Source organism: Anas platyrhynchos, chromosome 3 (genome assembly GCF_047663525.1).
Source record: "Anas platyrhynchos isolate ZD024472 breed Pekin duck chromosome 3, IASCAAS_PekinDuck_T2T, whole genome shotgun sequence".
Classification (NCBI taxonomy): domain Eukaryota; kingdom Metazoa; phylum Chordata; class Aves; order Anseriformes; family Anatidae; genus Anas; species Anas platyrhynchos.
The window spans coordinates 120901169-120920055 of record NC_092589.1 but is presented as its reverse complement, the minus strand read 5'-3'; the positions used below and the strand labels follow the sequence as shown (position 1 = coordinate 120920055).

General features: G+C 63.9%; 2 protein-coding genes across 4 annotated transcripts in view; one reads left to right on the top strand and one right to left on the bottom strand.

Annotated features, from left to right (window-relative positions):
- Positions 1 to 5549: 5549 nt before the first annotated feature.
- The window catches only part of DNMT3A (DNA methyltransferase 3 alpha), a 43748-nt gene continuing 30410 nt past the window's right edge, over positions 5550 to 18887 (bottom strand). For all 3 annotated transcript variants that reach the window (XM_038176362.2, XM_072036677.1, XM_072036678.1), the window contains 17 exons: positions 14208 to 14420; positions 13927 to 14085; positions 13725 to 13832; positions 13146 to 13302; positions 12781 to 12930; positions 12545 to 12589; positions 12168 to 12247; positions 11927 to 12039; positions 11495 to 11678; positions 11325 to 11409; positions 10661 to 10806; positions 10354 to 10444; positions 10089 to 10237; positions 9885 to 9970; positions 9417 to 9486; positions 9085 to 9203; positions 5550 to 8907 (listed from right to left, as the gene is read on the bottom strand). In XM_038176362.2, the coding sequence (XP_038032290.2) occupies positions 8766 to 8907; positions 9085 to 9203; positions 9417 to 9486; positions 9885 to 9970; positions 10089 to 10237; positions 10354 to 10444; positions 10661 to 10806; positions 11325 to 11409; positions 11495 to 11678; positions 11927 to 12039; positions 12168 to 12247; positions 12545 to 12589; positions 12781 to 12930; positions 13146 to 13302; positions 13725 to 13832; positions 13927 to 14085; positions 14208 to 14420 (2097 nt within the window). In that variant the 3' untranslated portion in view covers positions 5550 to 8765. The remainder of the gene's footprint in view (positions 8908 to 9084; positions 9204 to 9416; positions 9487 to 9884; positions 9971 to 10088; positions 10238 to 10353; positions 10445 to 10660; positions 10807 to 11324; positions 11410 to 11494; positions 11679 to 11926; positions 12040 to 12167; positions 12248 to 12544; positions 12590 to 12780; positions 12931 to 13145; positions 13303 to 13724; positions 13833 to 13926; positions 14086 to 14207; positions 14421 to 18887) is intronic.
- Positions 15526 to 18168, top strand: LOC140001974 (uncharacterized). The gene is made up of 2 exons (XM_072035042.1): positions 15526 to 17394; positions 18163 to 18168. The coding sequence occupies exons 1-2, from the start codon at positions 15526 to 15528 to the stop codon at positions 18166 to 18168; spliced, it is 1875 nt and encodes a 624-aa protein (XP_071891143.1).

Sequence of the window (18887 nt, the reverse complement as noted above, 5' to 3'; positions counted from 1 at the left end):
GGCCCAGTACAGCCCATTTGAGACGAGTACAGCCCAGAACAGCCCTGTTTAGCCCAGTGCAGCCTATGTTAGCCAGTACAACAGGGCCAATGCTGCCCAGTGCAGCCCAGTTTTGCCCCAGTGGAAACCTGTTTAGCCCAGTGGAGCCCAGTTCAGCTCAATTTGGCCCAGTACAGCACATTTTAGCCCAGCAGAGCCCAGTTTAACCCAGTTCAGGCCAGATTAGCCCAGCTTAGGCCACTGCAGCCCAATTTGTCCCAGTACAGCCCAGCACAGCCCCAATCAGCCTAGTTTAGCCCCATTTCACCCAATTTAGCCCAGTAGAGCCCATAATAACAGAACAAAGTAAGCCCAATTTAGCTCGGTGCAGCCTAATACAGCCCAGTATAACAGGTCCCAATGAGCCCAGTGCAGCCCAGCCCAGCCCCATTTTGCCTAGTTTAGCCCCATTTTGCCTAGTTTAGGCCAGTAGAGCACATTATAACAAAGCCAATTAAGCCCAATTTAGCCCAGTATGACAGGTCCCACTGAGCCTAGTGGAGTCCAGTTTAGTCCACTACAGCCCAATTTGGCCCAGTGCAGCCCAGCGTAGCCCCAATTAGCCTAGTTTAGCCTGGTGCAGCCCAGTAGAGCCCATAATAACAGAACCAAGTAAGCCCAGTTTGGCCTGGTGTAGCCCAGTGCAGCCAGCCCAGTATAACAAATCCAGCTGAGCCCAGCAGAGCCCTGTTTCACCCAGTGCAGCCCAGTTTAGCCTAACAGAGCCCAATTTAGCTCAGTATAGCCTACTACAGCCCTCTTTTCCCAGTGCAGCCCAGCCCAGCCCTGATTAGCCCTAGTTTAGTCCAGTAGAGCCCATTATAACAGAACCAAGTAAGCCCAATTTAGCCCATTGCAGCCCACTACAGCCCAGTAGAACAGGTTGAATTGAACCCAGTGCAGCCCAGTTTAGCCCAGTGGAGCCACATTTAGCCCAGTGCTGCCTGGTTGTGTTCAGTTTTGCCCGGTTTAGTCCACTGAAGCCCAATTTAACCCAGTGCAGCAAAGCACACCCTTGATTTTGCCCAATTTAGCCCAGTACAGCCCAGTAGAGCCCATTATAACAGAGCCAAGTAAGCCCAATGTAGCCCAATGCAGCCCAGAATAACATATCCAGTTAAGCCCAGTGCAGCCCAGCAGAGCTCAATTTGTCCCAGTTTAGCCCGCTGCAGCCCAGTTTAGCCCAGTGCAACCCAGTAGAGCCCATTATAACAGAGCAAAGCAAGCCCAATATAGCCTGATGCAGCCCAGTATAACAGGTCCAGTTGAGCCCAGTATGGCCCAGTGGAGCTATGTTTAGCCCAGTAAAACTCAGTGCTGCCCATTTTCAGCTGAGCAGAGCCCAGTTTAGCCCAGCAGAGCCCACCTCAGCCCAATTTGGCCCAGTACAGCCCTGATTAGTCTTGCTTATTCCAGTGTAACCAAGTAAAGTCCCTTATAACAGAGCCAAGTAAGCTCAGTTTAGCCTGGTGCAGCCCACTGCAGCCCAGTATAACAGGTCCAGTTGAGCCCAGGTGAGCCCTGTTTTACCCAGTGCAGCCCAGTTTAGCCCACTGCAGCCCTCTTTTCCCAGTGCAGCCCAGCCCAGCCCCAATTAGCCAGGTTTAGCCCAGTTTAGCCCAATAGAGCCCATTGTAACAGAGAGAAGAAATCCCAGTTTAGCCCGGTGCAGCCCAATTCAGGCCAGTATAACAGGTCCCACTGAGCCCACTTGAGCCCAGTGCAGCCCTGTGGATCCCCATTTAGACCAGTGAGCCCAGTACATCCTCATTTAGCCCAGTGCTGCCCATTTAAGCCAATTTTAGCCCAGTTTAGTCCACTGCAGCCCAATTTAACCCAGTGCAGCCCTGATTTGGTCCAATTTAGCCCAGTTTTGCCCAGTTTAGTCCATTATAACAGAACCAAGTAAGCCCAATTTAGCCCGGTGCAGCCCTGTGCAGCCCAGTATAGCAGGTCCAATTGAGCCCAGTTTAGCCCAAATGGAGCCCAGTTTAGCCCACTGCACCCAAATTTGGCTCAGTGCTACCCAACTTACCCCAGTAGAGCCCAGTGCAGCCCAGCCCAGCCCCGATTAGCCTAGTTTAGCCCAGTGCAGCCCAGTAGTGCCCATTGTACCAGAGCCAAGGAAGCCCAGTTTAACCAAGTGAAGCCCACTGCAGCCCAGTGTAAGGGGTCCAACTGAGCCCAGATGAGCCTTGGTGAGTCCAGTAAAACCCAGTGGAGCCCAGCAGAGCCCACTGCAGCCCTGTTTAGCCCAGTGTTGCCCAATTTAGCCCAGTAGAGCCCAGTGCAGCCCAATTTAGCATAGTGGAAGCCAGCCCAGCCTCAATAAGCCAAGTTTAGCCCAGTTCAGCCCAGTAAAACCCATCACAACAGAGCCAAAAAAGCCCAGTTTGGCCCAGTGCAGCCCAGCACAACCCCAATTAGCCTAGTTTGGTCCAGTTTAGCCCAGTGCAGCCCACTGCAGCCCAGTATAAAAGATCCCTTTGAGCCCAGGTGAGCCTACTTTAGCCTAGCAGAGCTCAGTGCAGCCCAGTTTAGCCCAGTGTTGCCCATTTTAGCCCAGCTGAGCACAGTAGAGCCCAGCTGAGCCCACTGCAGCCCAGTTTGGCCCAGTGCAGCCCAGCATAGCCCCGATTAGCCTGCTGCAGCCCAGTAGAGCGCATTATAACAGAGCCAAGTAAGCCCAAATTAGCCCAGTGCAGACCAATGCAGCCCAGTAAAACAGGTCCAGTTGAGCCCAGGTGAGCCCACTTTAGCCCAGTGCAGCCCAGTTTAGCCCACCAGAGCCCACTGAAGCCCAGTTTAGCCCAGTGTTGCTCATTTTAGCCCAGTGTTGCCCAGTAGAGCCCAGTTGAGCCCACTGCAGCCCCATTTGGCCCAGTATAGCCCAGCACAGCCCCGATTAGCCTAGTTTAGACCCGCTTAGCCTGGTTGAGCCCCACGGAGTGTGGTTTAGCCCAGTGCAGCCCTGTTTTACCCAGTTTAGCCTGCTGCAGCCCAGCCCAGCCCCAATTAGCCAGGATTAGCTTGATTTAGCCCAGTTTAGAGCCCATTGTAACAGAGAGAAGAAATCCCAGTTTAGCCTGGTGCAGCCCAGTTCAGCCCAGTATAACAGGTCCCACTGAGCCCAGTGCAGCCCTGTGGATCCCTGTTTAGACCAGTGAGCCCAGTGCATCCTCGTTTAGCCCAGTGCTGCCCATTTAAGCCAATTTTAGCCCAATTTAGCCCACTGCAGCCCAATTTAACCCAGTGCATCCCAGCGCACCCCAATTTGGTCTAACTTAGCCCTGTTTTTCCCAGTTTAGCCCATTATAACAGAACCAAGTAAGCCCAATTTAGCCTGGTGCAGCCCACTGCAGCCCAGTATAATAGGTCCAATGGAGCCCACTGCAGCCCAGTTTAGACCAGTGCAGCCCCACCCAGCCTCAATAATCCAAGTTCAGCCCAATAAAACCCATCATAACAGAGCCAAAAAAGCCCAATTTGGCTCAGTGTAGTCCACTGCAGCCCAGTATAACAGGTCCCACTAAGCCCAGTGCAGCCAGTGGAGCCCTGTTCACCCCAGTTTAGCCCAGTGCTGCCCATTTTATCCCAGTGGAGCCCAGTTTAGCCCAGTGCAGCCCAGTTTAGCCTGGTGAAGCCCAGCATAGCCCTGATTAGCCTAGTTTAGCCCAGTTTAGCACAGTGCAGCCCAGTAGAGCCCATTATAACAGAGCCAAGTAAGCCCAACTTAGCCCGGTGCAGCCCAGTATAACAGGTCCCATTGAGCCCAGTGGAGCCCAGTTTAACCCTCTGTAACCTACTGCAGCCCAATTTTGCCCAGTGCAGCCCAGTTTAGTCCTCTGCAGCCCAGTTTAGCCCTGTGCAGCCCATTTTAGCCCAATGAAGCGTATTTTAGATCCGTGAAATGAATTTCACAGCCTCCCAGAACAGCCGGGGGGGCTCAGAGCCTGGCCCCATCCCGGCAGCCTCCCTGGGGGTGGCTGTGCCCCCCGATGAGCTCTGCCCTCGGGCTCCCCCTCTCCAGCCCCCTCAGCACCTCCGCAGCCCCCCTGGCTGTGCCCCAGCAGCTCCGTGTCCCCCTGGGGTGCCCACAGCCGGGCACAGTCACAGAACCACCCCGGTTGGGGGAGAGCCCTCCAAGCTCACCCAGCCCAACCCCTGACCTAACACCAACCAGTCCTCCACTAAACCACATCACCGAGCTCTACATCTAATGCTCCAGTGCAGCCCAGTTTAGCCCAGTGCTGCCATACTGGCACGTCCCCTAACTTGGTTTCATCTGCAGGCTTACTGAGGTTGCACTCAGCGATCCCATCCCATCCCATCCCATCCCATCCATCCCATCTCCTTCCCTCCCATCCCATCCTATTCCATCCCATCCCATCCCCATCCATTCCCCCAATCCCAAACCCACCCCATCCATCCCATCCCATCCCATCCGTCCCATCTCCTTCCCTCCCATCCCATCCATTCCCCCCATCCCAAACCCACCCCATCCATCCCATCCATTCCCCCCCATCCCAAACCCACCCCATCCATTCCATCCCATCCCATCCATCCCATCCCATCCATTCCCCCCATCCCAAACCCACCCCATCCATTCCATCCCATCCATCCCATCCCCATCCATTCCCCCCATCCCAAACCCACCCCATCCATCCCATCCCATCCATCCCACCCCCATCCATCCCCCCCATCCCAAACCCACCCGCACAGGCAGCTGGGGCAGGTGCCGTGGCACCCCACTGACTGCCCCAGGGTGTGGGGCAGCCATGCAGGGCGCCCCTTGGCACCCCCTCATCTCCGTGCTGGAAGAGCAAAGCCCCCCTCGTGGCCTCCCTGTGGGAGCTGGGCTCAGCACAGAGCCCCCAGCCCTGGGACCCCACCACCTTGAGACCCCACCAGGCACTGAGACCCCCCCACCCATGGGACCCCCCCGTGGGGGCGCGCGCAGGTGCCGGCAGGACACAAAGCACAAGGACCCGAGGATGTTTTTTTTTTTTTTTCTCTTTTTTTTTTTTCCTCTTTTTTTTTTCCTCTTTTTTTTTTGCACAAAAACAGTACATTTATTCAAGTGTTCTCCAGCACAAGTACATTAGAAAGGAGCTTGTCTGTATGATACGCTTCTGGGCACCAAAGAAAAAAAAAAAAAAAAAGGAGGATGGGATGAAAGCGGAACGGACAGACTTTCTACATCTGCTGCACGCATTTGACCTTTTAATTAGTTCATAACAGCTATGTCACGAGCAATACTTACACAGATACAACAGAGTGCCGGGCAAGCCCGCCGCGGGCCAGAACCATACGGTGAAATGTACAGTATCATCGTCAATAAATAGAGAAGCGACCCTAAAAAAACAAACCAACAAAAAACAAAAAAGGAACGAACCGAGAGAGAGAAAAAAGGAGAAAATGAAAAGGAGGAACAGCAGCTGGGGGCCGGGCGGCGCGGCCGGGAATGTGGCGTCGGGCGCGGGCTGAGCCAAATCAGAGGAGAGGAGGGATCCCAAACTCTACGCGTTTATTCCTCGGTATGAGTACATGATTCCCCACAAATAGTTAAGCATCAGCTACTTCAATGTCTAGGCTAAAACACATGAAATCTCTCATTTAGTTTTCAAGTACAAAGTTAAAATGCCTTTTTTGTTTTTTCTTTTTTTTTTTTTTTTTTTTAATAATAATATATAAGAGTAAAATAATAGTGCTCTTTGAAACTCCACTACAAGAAAACAAAACAAACAGTCATTGTCCAGACAGCAGACTTAATTTAACAATATATATTTTTAATAAAATGTTTTAGCACCGTGTTTGTCACCTACTCCCTCGGCGGATCTTAAGGAATTTAGGCTTTATTTTTTTTATTTTTTTTTTATTTTTATTTTTAACTGTTTTAAATCTAGGGCTGTGCAACAAAATTTTGTCTGTTTGTTTTTTTTAAAAAAAGACGTGAGTCGGGTACGTTAAAAACTGAACTCTTTCCCCACGCATCCCCACGGCCCCACGGAGACCCGGCGGCCACCAAAGGGGTGCCGGTGCCCCGAGCAGCCCCGGCGCCTTCCAGTTGTGCCGCGGCAGGAACCTGCGTTCCGCCGGCACCGGCACCGGCCCCGGCCCCTCTGCCCAGCCCGGGCGGCCCAGGCACGGGCGCCCGGGGTGGGCGGAGGAGCCCCCGCGCTGCGGCGGGGCCGGGAGCTGCGCGCGACTTGTGCTCGGTGCCGCGCCGGGGACCGGACCCACGGGAGGTGCCATGGGGTGAGCGGGTCCCGGGGAACGCACCGTGGGGTCCGCAGGGACCCCCGAGCGGCGCTGCCGGGGCACACGGGGCTCGTGCCCGGCGCTGCAGGGTCGTGCAGGGCTTGCACAAGCCGCAGGCACCGCTGCAGGGCCGTGCAGGAGCCGAGAGCAGCGCTGCGGGGCCGTGCCATGCGCGCACCCCGTGCTGCGGGGCCGTGTGGGACCCCCAAACGGGGCCACGCAGGGCTCGCAGCTGGTTCTGCAGCACGCTGCAGGACGGGCACACAGAGCTACGGGGCCGTGCAAGGTTTGCACCCCGTGCTGCGGGGCCGTGCAAGGCTCGCCAACGGTGCCGCAGGGCACCGCAGCACCCGCACCCAGCGCTGCGGGGCCGGGCAGGACTCACACCCAGCACCATGCGGGGCTGCGGCGGTGCAGACCCCTGCGAGACTCAACCCACACTGCGGGGCCACCTGGGACCCAGCCCTGGGGCCGAGCTGGAGCCCACGGCCCCATCTCAGACCCCAGGGCTGGAGGGGGCCGCATCCTGCCTGCCCCCAGCCCCCAGCCGCGGTGCCCTGCAGAGCATCTCAGCCTGGTGCCACCCGCGCCTGCCGCCACACACCGACAACAGGGGCTCAGGAGCCCCTCCTAGCACCATGTGGAGGGAGCTGGGGGGGGGGAACCGGGGCGCCCCCTCCACCTGCCCCCACCGCTGTGGGTCCTAGCACCTCTCCGAGCACCCCGCGGCACCCACGGGTGCCCGCTCGCCACCAGCGCGGCTCGCTGCGAATTACCAGCACCCCGCACCGAGCTGCCGGCGGCCCTCCAGCGACAGCCGGGGAGGGGGGGGTCCCAGGGGATGGGCGGCCTGGCCCCCGCCCCCCCATGCACAGGTGTCCCCCCTCCTCGGTGCCTTTCACAGTTACAGGAAGAGACGGCGACGGGGCCGGAGACCTCTCCGAGCCTCCCCGCGCCTTAGCACCAGTCCCTGCGCTCCCCCCCTGGCGGAGCCCCCTCTCCCTCACAGCACCGACCCCGGCCCCCCCCCGAGCCTTGGGCTGGGCACGCACCCGCACCCTGCCCCGGCCCCCCGCAGCACCTAGAGCTGCCAGACAAAGTAGCACCATCCACAGCACCGCCAGCACCTGCCTGCGCCCTGCCCGCACGCACCACGGCTCCCGGCCCCTGCGGCCACCGGCACCACCGAGGGGCTCGCTCCAAAAAACGCGCTCCAAAAAAAAACGGCTCCTGGGGGGGACCGTGGCACACAGGCTCCTGCCCCGTCCCGGCCCCGCACTCGTGGGGCGTTAGCACCAGGGTCCGAGCCCCCCAACCCGCGGCCGCCCCCCCCCTGCTCCGCCTGCGTCCCTGCCTGCCTCCGCGCCGGCGCGTCCCGGACCTCAGCACCCTCAGGGCCACGTACGCAGAACAGCACCAGTACGTCGGGCCTGGGCGGCCGCCGAGGGAGGCGCTTCCTTTTGGGACAGAAAAAGGTTATTGCATGACTCGGGGTGGGGGCTTCCCGCCCCGGCCCCGCCGGCCGCCCCGGCCCCCCTCCCCGCGCAGCTCCGGAAAGGCCTGGCACGTAAGGCAACATGGAAGCTGATGTCTTGACTCACCCCGCTGTTTAAAAGCACCATTATGAAGTCAGGTTGTACAGTAGTAACAGTACCTTTTATATATATATATATCTATATCTCATATCTATCATATATATATAAACTGTAAACAAGAGGTAACAGCGGCTTCTAGGGTTTTGCTTTCTTCAAGGTTTCCTGTGTGGTAGGCACCCAAAATACTGTAGAAAAGGTGTGTGTTGTGGTGTGTTGTGTTCGTGGCTTCCCTGCCAGTTGGTTTTGCTCCATATCACCAGTGCATGGTGCTGGTGGAAAAAAAAGAGTGAGGCTCAGTCGGTTGCGGAGCTGGCCGAGCGCCTCCCTGCGTTGTGCTCCCGGTCCCGGTCCCGGTCCCGGTCCCGTCTCCCTCGCCTCCGCCTCTCCCGGCTGGGCTTTCCCGCGGCCGTTTCCCCTCCTCCGAGAGCAGGGCTGGCGACAGCGCCGCGGCTCGCCCGCTGCTCCGAGAAGCAGAAACCAAACGAACAGAAAAACCCAGCCAGAAAAGAGCGGAAAACTTAAAGGTTACCCAAAAAAAAAAAATGGTTTTGGTTTTTTTCTTTTTTTTTTTTGTTTTTGTTTTCTTTTTTGTTTTTTCCTTTCTTTTTGTCGTTTTTTGTTCTTTTTTGTTTTTTGTCGTTTTTTTTTTTTGTTTTTTTTTAAATAGGCTAAAAGCTGAACATTGGAAATTCAGGAGAGGACACCAAACCCTTTCGCTCGGGGAGACGTGTGCCGGGTTCCCGTCGGGCTGCGAAATCCCGTCTCTCTTCTGGGTGCTGACTCTTCTCTCATTCCGTGTTTTCACTTCTCTTGGCGTGGATGGTTTTGTTTCTGACGCGCTCTGTGTTACCAGTTCCTGTCCCGTCTCTCTTAAACGCAGGCAAAGTATTCCTTCAGGGGAGCAAAGAGGTGGCGGATCACCGGCACGCTCCATGATCTGCCGAGCAGTCTCTGCCGGGCCAGGCGGCTCATGTTGGACACGTCCGTGTAATGCACCGGGAAGCCGAAGACCCTGCGGGGACACGGCGGGGGCTCAGCCGGGCGCGGGCGGAGGGCGAGGGGCAGAGGTGGCCTCTGGCAAGGTCGCACACGAAGCTGCGCCACCGAGCAGCCAGCCCGAGCGCCGCGAGGACCATCCGGGGGGATCAGCAGCCCCCCAGCCCCGCAGCTCCCCCCACAGCCCCAGTACCTCTCCATCTCCGTGCACCACAGGATGTCCTCCTTCTCGTTCATGAAGACGGGGAAATGCTGGTCTTTGCCCTGCTTGATGGAGTTGGAGCGGGTGGTGATGGTTCGCACCTTGCTGAACTGCAAGAGGCACAGGCTGGTCACGCTGCCGGCTGGGGGGGGGGCGCACCGCGGGCAGGGGGATCCGGAGCGCTCCCCATGGAGATGCTGCTGAACCCCGGGTGGGCAACACCACCCCTACCCCCCCCTGCACCCCTCCCTGCACCCCTCCCTGCAACCCAGGGGTCCTGGCAGGGCGAGGACCCCCCCCCATGTCCCCCCCCCGGGGCTGACCTTGGCTATCCTGCCGTGCTCCAGGCACTCCTGGAGTTCCAGCTTATCGTTGACTGTGGACGCCAGCGGCCTGGAGGGAGAGAGGGGGACAGTGTGGGGTGGCAGCGCCGCATCCCCGTGTCCCCATGCAGCGGCTCCCCAGGAGGGGTTTGGGGGGGCTGCAGCCATCTGGGGGCTGTTTGGGGGGGACAGCGAGACGCAGCGGATACACGCGCTGGGAGAGGTGCTGGGGGGGGCCAGCTCCGTGCCGTGCCACGAGCAGAGGGAGCAGCTCTGGGGTTTTGGGGCTGCTGCTCCTGCACAGCGAGCAGGGCACAGCCACACCGGGGACGGTGCCAGGAGGGCTGCAACCGAGGGGGGCTACAGCCACGAAACCGCGGAGCCACGGCCACACCGGGGTCAGACCCCAGCCCTTTGGGCAGCCCCCGCCACGCCGGGCACGCACGCAGCCGGGGCGCTCTCACCGACCTGTTCATACCGGGAAGGTTCCCCCAGAAGTACCGCGCCCTGTGTGCCGCAGACACTTCTTTGGCATCGATCATGACGGGGTTGGACTGCCGGAGCGAGGAGAGGCCGGGGGTCACCGGGGGCTCTGCAGGACCCCGGGGTGCCCCCATACACCGGGTCCCCAGGGGACAGCGGCGGTGCCTTGCGCCCAGCCCCGGCACTCACCTCGAGGAAGCGCGAGATGTCCCTTTTGTCGCTCACCCCCATGGCCACCACGTTCTCAAAGAGCCAGAAGAAGGGCCGGTCGTCGCCCTCCTTGGGCCGGGCTTCGTGCAGGAGGCGGTAAAACTCGAAGAAGAGGCGCCCGGTGCCCTCTGGGCAGGAGAGAGAGAGAGAAGCAGGGCGTCAGCAGGGGGCCGGCGCTGGCAGGGGGACAGCAGCAGCGCGGGGACACGGGGACATGGGGACACGGGGACACGGGGACACCCACCGTACAGCCCCTTCCTGGCCGGGTTGACGATGGAGAGGTCGTTGCAGGGGCTCCCCCCTATCACCAGGTCGAACGGGCCCCACTCCTGTATCTGCGAGGGAAAAGCACACGGGGGGGGTGAGCCGGGGGTCTGCACCCACCTGCTCCGGGCACGGCAGCGGTGCCAGGGGACAAGGCAGCACAGGGCACAGGGGCTGTGTCGGAGGGGACAGGGCTGAGGGGTGGGATGGGATGGGATGGGATGGGATGGGATGGGATGCCCCCTGCAGGGAGGGGAAGCCATGGGGGGGCAGGCGGCAGCACCTACGTGTTTCTGGGTGACATTTCGGACGTCCCCGACGTACATGATCTTGCCCTGGTGCCTCACCATGCCCACGGTGATGGAGTCCTCGCACACCTCGGAGGCGATGTAGCGATCCACCTGGATGCCCAGGTCCTTCAGCACCAGTAGGCCTGCGGGCAGTGGGGCCAGGGTCAGCGGGGTGTAGGGGAGGGGGCTCATCCCACCTCCCTGTCCCATCCCATCCCACCTCTCCATCCCATCCCATCCCCATCCCCAAAGCATCCCCAAACCCAAAGCATCCCCATCCCCAAAGCATCCCCATCCCCAAAGCTTCCCCAAACCCAAAGCATCCCAAACCCAAAGCATCCCAAACCCAAAGCATCCCCAAACCCAAAGCATCCCCAAACCCAAAGCATCCCCATCCCCAAAGCATCCCCAAACCCAAAACCATCCCCAAACCCAAACCATCCCCATCCCCAAAGCATCCCCATCCCCAAAGCATCCCCAAACCCAAAGCATCCCCAAACCCAAAGCATCCCCAAACCCAAAGCATCCCCAAACCCAAACCCATCCCCATCCCCATCCCCACTCTGCACGTGCCAGCCCTGGGACCCCCCCCCCGGCCTCCCTCAGGGTGGGACCTGCGGAGGGGCTGCCAGGACAGGGACCCCCCATGCCCCCCACCCACCTGTGGCGATGCCATCGAAGAGCGAGAGCACGCGGATGGGCTTCCTCTTCTCGGCTGGGACAGGCGGGTAAACCTTTGGTGGGTCCTGCAAGCAAGGGGGGGCGCGTGAAGCGGCGGGGGGGGGGGCGAGCGGGGGTCCCGCAGCAGGGCAGGGGGCGGGGGGCACTCACAAACTCCTGGTCGTGGTTGTTGGCGAAGAACATCTGCAGGCGGGAGGGCCAATCCTCCCGCCGCCGCAGCAGCCCGTAGATGCCCTTGTGGCCGCACATGTAGCAGTTCCAGGGGTCCTCCTTGATGGCCGCCTGCGCCGCCCCCGGGCCCACCAGCAGGTCCACGCACTCCACGCAAAAGCACCTTGGGGGGGGGCAGGAGGGGGGTGTGCATCAGCCACGGGCTGGGGGCAGGGGGACGGGACCCCGGGACCCCCAGCACCACCCCCAGGTGGCCGCGGTGCGCCAGGGCTGTGCGCACACGTCGGTGTGCCATGGTGATGCCCCCCTGCATGGTCCTGCACCCCACGGGACCAATGTCAGCCCCCTCCCCTTGGCCTTTGGGGGACGCCAGGGCCCCCCCCAGCCCCGCGGGACCCCCGCGGCACCGACCTGCAGCAGTTGTTGTTGCCGCACATGAGCACCTCGCGGCCGCCGCAGCAGATGGTGCAGTAGGACTGGTAACCGTCATCGTCGTACTGGTACGCGCACTCCAAGAAGCAGTTCTGGGGGGCAGGGGGGGGAAAACGAGGGTGTCAGCGTGGTGTGCCCCCCCCCCAGAGCCCCATGCTGGGCCACACAGGGGGTATGGGGACAGGGCGTTTTGGGGCGGGGGTCCCCCGCTGCCCCGTACCTTGCAGTTTTGGCACATCCCCCCGATGAACAGAGGGTGCTCCAGGGTGACGTTGAGGCTCCCGCAGGAGATGCAGATATCTGGGGGGCATGGAGGGGGGGGCAGGTGACCATGGGGGGTCTGTGACCCCCCCAGGTCCCCCAGAGCCAGATGGGGCCACCCTGCTCCTCACCCCTGCCCATTCTGGTGATGCCAAACCCTGGTGGCATCCCCCAAGGACCCCTCCCCACCTCCATGGGCTGGGGGCTGCTTGTGGCCCCCCTCAGCTCCCCAGGCTGAGGCTCGCGGCCCCCCCCAACCCTCTCCCAACCCCCCAGCCCCTCTGCCTCCACCGCCGGGGGGTGCAGGCTGTGCCCCAGCCCCGGGGCCGTGCTCACCTTCGATGTTCCTGCATTTCTGCCGCACCTCGTAGACGAGTCGCTCTGCGGGGGAGAGGGGTGCTCAGGGCGGGGGCGCACGGGGGGGAGCCCCTCGGCACCTCGGGGGGGTCCTGCCCCAGCCCGGACCCCTGCACTCAGCACCGAACGGGGCGAAGGGACCCGGTCCCGAGGACACGGCGTGGTGCTCACCCCCGTGCCATGGGGCAGGGGGTCCCGGGGGGGGGCTGCAGTACCTCGGGTGCGCTCGTCGATGATTTCCTTGACCTTGGGCTTCTCCGTTGTGCTTTTCCTGGGCTTTTTGGCGGGCGGGGGTGGTGCGTAGGCAGCGGCTTCGGGCTCGACCCACATCTCCGTGTACACCTCTTTGTAGGGGTTGCGCTCCTCTGTGGGAAAGGGGGTGGGGGGCTGTGAGCAGGGACCTCGTGGTGGGGGACGCAGCACCCCGGCTCTGCGAGGGTCCCCGGGGGGCTGCAGCCACTGGTGCCACCAAGGCTCCCGAGCGGCTCCGTGTCCCCTGGGGACACTGCTCCTGGTGTCCCCGTGCCCCTCCACACCCCGCCCGGGGTCCCGCAGCCGTCCCCCGCTGCCGCTCACTCACCCTCGGGGGGCTCCAGGCCCTTGGGGCCGGAGGGCTGGAAGCCTCCCAGCGCCCACTCGATCATCTGCTTGTTCTGGATCTCCACCACCTTGGAGGTGTCGGTCTCGTCGTTTTCGGGGCACGCCGGGAAGATCTTCCCCGCTCTGCTGCTCGCCACCTGCACGGGGGGGCACCGGCATCACCCCCTGCCCCCACCGGGACCCCCCCATAGCCCTGTGCTACACCTACACCAGCAGACCCCCCCCAAAACCCTGACACCTTGTGGAGCTGCCAGGAGACCCCAAAGGGCCAGAACCTCCCCAGAGATGCCGGTCCCCCAGACCCCCAGCCTCCAGAGCCCCCTGGCCAGGCCAAGCGACCCCCAGACACCCCCAACATCATCCTAGGGAGCCCCCCCGGTGCTCGCCCACCCCCCGAGCGATGCCCTGAGCTCCCTGGGATGCAGCTTTTGTGCCACGGGGGGATGGAGCAGGGCTGGGTGCGCCCACACGGAGCCCCCCAGGAGGGGCCGTGCCCAGCCCCGCTCCCCTTGTGCACCGAGAACCCCCCCGTCCCCGCGCCCCCCCCCCCAGCGCTCACCTGCAGCACCTCGTAGATGGCTTTGCGGTACATGGGCTGCTTGTTGTAGGTGGCCTGGTGGAAGGCGCTGGAGAAGGAGCTGAGGGGCAGGAGCTTCTCCACGCAGACCTGCGGGGCAGACGGGGACGCGGATGTCACACGCTGCGGGGGAGCCACCAAAAAATGGGGACGGCGCACAGGGAGCCCGGGGGGTGCCACTTACCACCGAGAACTTGCCGTCCCCAAACCACATCACCCAGCGGGTGCCCTCGGCCGCCCGGCTCCGTCCCGTCATCCACCAGGACACGATGCGCCCCGGCCACCAGGAGAAGCCGCGCAGCTTGCCCCACACCAGCTCCCCGATGCCGAAACCGCGGCCGTCCTGCGCCCGGAGAGGGGACGGGGAAAAGGGGGGGGACACAGCGTCAGGGGGGCTGCACCCAGGGGGCTGGGGGGCGAGGAGGGAAGGGGTCCGGGGTTGGGGGCACCACGGGGTGCGCTCACCTCGTACTCGGGCTCGTCGTCGGCGGATTTGGAGGTGTTCTTGTCGACGGCGTCGGCCACCACGGGCTCAGGGGTGGTGGCCACGTTGGGCGAGGCGGGGTCGGTGGGCTGCTGCGAGGCGGGGGGGCTGGCCTCCTCCTCCTTCTGGGGCTCGGCCCGCGGCGTCTCCTCCACCACGTTCATCACGGCGATCACCTTCGCCTTCTTCTCCGCCTGGTGGGGGGGGGAGAGGGGGCGTCAGGGCAGGGCAGACCCCCCCCTCCACATCCCAATCCCAATCCCATCCCCATCCCATTTCACGCTTGTTGCATTCCGTCAGACCCCCATCCCGCCCCATCCCCATTCCATCACATCCTCACCCCATCCCACCCCCATCCCTTTTCCTGCCCCCACCCCATGGGGCAGGCTCCCACCAGGCCCCCCCCATAGCAGGGGGCTCCACCTCAACAGCTTGGAGCCCCCCAGCATCGCCCACTGCCCCAGCCCCTGGGCTGTGCTGCAGGGTGCTCCCCACTGTCCCTGTGCCTCAGTTTCCCCCTGCAAGTCCTTGGGGGGGGGACACGGCTGGAGAAGCTGGCAGCTGCCCCCAGCCAGAGCCTGCTCTGCCCCCCGGGGGGCTGCCCCAGCCTGGGTGTCCCCAAATCCACCAGCACCCCCCCAGCCCCTGCCCCAGTTGGTGGAGCCGTGGCCTCCCTGGGACTGGAGCTGGGAGGGGGGGGCTCAGGAGCCCCCCAGCGACACCAGAAGGAGGGGGCCCAGCCCTGGGAGCCCCCCACCTCCAACCCACACCCCCCCCATCCCAGTCTCCATCCCACCCCTGCCTATCCCGGGACACCTGGCACCCCCTGGGTACCCCCCGGGCACCCCCTGTCCCCAGTGCGGGGCCACCCCCGGAGGGAGCCGTGCGCCCGGCTCAGTTGTCACCAAGTTGGCCAAGCCGGGACGCACGGAGCTGAGCCGTGCCGAGCCGTGCCGAGCCGTGCCAACTTCAGCTGCCCCCAGCCAAACCGTGCCAAACTCCGCCGGGACGGCCCCAGCGGGGCCAAACCACGGCAAACTCAGATGGCCCGGGCCGAGATGGGCTGAGCTGGACCAACCCGTGCCAAACCGTGCCAAACCGTGCCGAACCGTGCCGAACCGTGCCGATCCGAGCCGGGCTGACCCGTGCCGATCCGCGCCCATCCCGCGCAGCGCACCTACCCATGCGGGCCGCGGTGGGGCCGAACCGTGCCAAACCGTGCCAAACCGTGCCGAGCCGTGCCGGGGGGCTGCCGGGGGGGCACGGCCGGCGGTTCTTTGTCTGGGAACCCCGGGTCACATGGTCCCCGCCGGCCCGGCTGGTTGGCTGCGGGGGAGGGGCGGCACGGCTCGGCACGGCTCGGCACGGCTCGGGGGCACCCGGCACGGCCCCGCCCCGCACGGCACGGACCGGCCCGGATCGGGTCGGATCGCATCGGATCGGACCGACACGGATCTCTCAGCACGGTCCGGTGTTGCCCGGTCCGGCTCGGCTCGGCTCGGCTCGGCACGGTTCGGTCCCCTGGCCCCCGGGGCGCACAGCTCGGCTCGGCCCGGCACGGCTGGGAGCCTCCTTCCCTGGCCGGACCGGGTGGCCGCGGGGAAGCAGCGGGTTGTGCCGGGCTGTGCCGAGCCGGGCCAAGCCGTGCCGGGCTGTACCGGGCTGTACCGAGCCGTGCCGGGCCGTGCCGAGCCGTGCCGAGCCGGGCCAAGCAGCATCAAAGCCTCTGCGCAGCCCCCGGTCCGCAGCCACTCTCGGGGCAGCCCCCGGAGCCGTGCCGAGCCGTGCCAGCCCCCCAGCAGACCCCCGCGGTCACTCACCAGCAGTGTCCCCGTGCCCGGCGGTGGCAGTCCCGGCTCGGCTCGGCTCGGCTCGGCTCGGGGCAGACTCCCCGCCCCGGCGCCGCTCGGCGCTGCCTTTTGTCCCGGCGGCCGCGGCCCCGCTCCCGGCCCCTTTGTGTTGCAGAGCGCAGGGACAAAGGGGGGAATGGCCCTGGCCCCCGGGCATGGGCTGCCCCGGGGGGGGCGGCCTGGCACGGCAGGAATCCGGCGGGGGGCGGGGGCGGGGGCGGGACCCCTTGGCCCCCCTTGGCCCGGTTCACCCCCCCTGGCACGGCCGGGACCCCTCGGGGACCCCCTGTCCCGCTCCGTGCGCTGGGCACGGCTCCTGGGGCACCGGCCTGGGGCAGGCTGCAGCGCCCCGGTGTGTGTCCCCGAGTGTCCCCGAGGGGTCTGGGGGGGCCCATCCGGGCTGCACCCCCCCGGCACGTGTCCCCTGAGCGTCCCCAAGGAGCTCGGGAGTCCCCAAACTCATCCCATTGAGCTGCACCCCAAAGCAGCTCCAGGCACCCCAGAGCGCGCACCCATGGAGCTGGGTGTCCTGTGGGGTCCCGTGGGGTCCCCTGGGGTCACAGCCCCCTGGGGTCCCGGCTGTCCCATGGGGTCACAGCCCCCAGGCTGTCCCCTGGGGTCCCGGGGTCCCCTGGGGTCCCCTGTGGTCCCAGCCCCCTGGCCCCACACCTCGTTCTCGCCCCCGTCCTTCCTGGGTGCCCCCAGCACTGGCACCGTGGCCGGGACCCCCCGAGGCCATGCCAGCACCCGGCCCCCCCGCAGCATCGCAGCGCAGAGCCCCCCCCGCCACGCACCCACGGACCCGTGCCAAGGGTGGGAGGGGGCAGCGTGGCCCCCGCGTGCTCCGGGGGTCTCCGGGGGGCTCCGGGCACCGCTCCGTGTCCCTGGGCCACGACAAAAAAACGAGCGCAGAGACGGCGACGGCACGGGGCCCTGCTTGTGCCCCCCACCCCAGGGTGCCCCCTGGCAGCACCCAGCCCGCTGCCCCCCCCCCCCACTGTGCCCCCCTGCTGCAGCCCAGGGCCATGCTCAGGGCCCCTTTGTGTTGCAGATGGAGGGGACAAAGGGGCAATGGCCGTGGCCCCGGGCATGGGACAGTTTGGGGGGATGGGGTGGGGGATGGCAGCAGAGCCCCCCCCCCCCGCCTCGTCCCCAGCCCCAGCCCCTCTGCCTGGCCCCTGCTACCCCCACCCTGCCCAGGGGACTGGGGGGTGAGGGTCCCCCACGGGCAGAGCCCCCTGCGCAGGGTGGGGACACGCAGAGCACCTCGAACACCATCGACACAGCTGCACCCCAAAACCATCAGGGCAGCCCAGGGGCACCCCATCCCCTCCGTGCAGGAGGAACCAGGGCACCCCACAGCTCTGGGGACATGGAACACGTCCCCTCTCAGCCCACCCCACAGCGTCCCCCTGTCCCAGCCCCACAAAAGGTGCCACGCGCCCAGGGAAAACCTGCACGGAGCCACCAAAGGGGTCTGGGGTGGCAGGGGCCTGGCTCCCCGTCCCCTCAGGGCTGCTTGGGTTGGGGTTCACCCCACAGAATGGTCCCAGTGCTCCCCAAACCCGAGCTGAGACAGCCTCGGCACAGATCCTCGCACCTGGCAGCTGCAGCAGGGAGGGGGGACAGCAGTGCTGTGACCCCCCTGGGACGTGGGCCTTGAGGTGCAGACCATGGGGTCCCCCATGGCACAGGGACCCCATGGCACAGGGACCCCCATGGCACAGGGACCCCCATGACATGGGGACCCCATGGCACAGGGACCCCATAGCACAGGGACCCCCATGGCACAGGGACCCCCATGGCACAGGGACCCCACTGGCATGGGGACCCCCTCTCAGGAACGAGTGCTGGGGTCCTGTACAGGAAATCCCAACAGCACTCAAGCAACCAAGGTGCTGCGGCACTGGGGGTACTGGGGGGACTCCAGCCCAGCTGGGGCCACATCCATGACGTGCCCAAGGACTGGGGGCAGCCGGGGGGGGGCACAGCCTGCTGGGCACCAGCAGTTTGGGCAGGAATGGCACACGGTGCCCTGGGCACTGCAAAAAACAGCAAAAAGATCACCGACACCTGGCCTGGCCAGGGCTGAGAGGGGCCAGGGGCATGCTCGGAGCATTTTGGGGCAGGGGGAGCTGTGGGCAGGGAGCGTGGGGAGCCCCACCAGGAATGGGGTGACCCAGAGGGACTGGGAGGACACGAAAAGCACCGGAGAAAAGCTGTGGCCAAAGCTGTGGGCCCCTCCCGGTGGGGGCTGCTGCTGGGGGCTCTGTCCTGGGGAAGGAGCAGGCAGGGGGAGGAAATCCCCCATCCACCGGCAATTAACGTGGAGATAAGCTGAGATGGGCACAGCCATCCTCCTCCTGCCCTCGGGCCACAGCCGTCCCAGCCCCATCCCAACCCCAAACCATCCCCATCCCATCCCCATCCCCATCCCCATCTCCATCCCCATCCCATCCCCATCCCCATCTCCATCCCCATCCCATCCCCATCCGAACCCCAAACCATCCCCATCCCCATTCCCATCCCATCCCCATCCCCATCCTGTCCCCATCCAAACCCCAAAACATCCCCATCCCCATCCTGTCCTCATCTCCATCCCGTCCCCATCCTGCTGTGGATGGCTGAGGGCCGGTGCCCAGCCCCTCCCCGCACCCTTGGGTGCTGCTCTGGGGGTGCCGTGGAGGCAGCGACCACCCCCCGGGTCAAGGTGGCCCCCGTGCAGGGACAGAGCCCCCAGAGCACCCCCGTGCCAGAGCAGTGCCCTGACGCAGGGAGGCAGAAAGCCACCGACCTGCTCGGCCACTGCCA

Coding starts and splice junctions, on each gene's coding strand:
- LOC140001974 (XM_072035042.1), top strand. CDS start 15,526: ATGGTCCCCGCCGGCCCGGCTGGTTGGCTGCGGGGGAGGGGCGGCACG.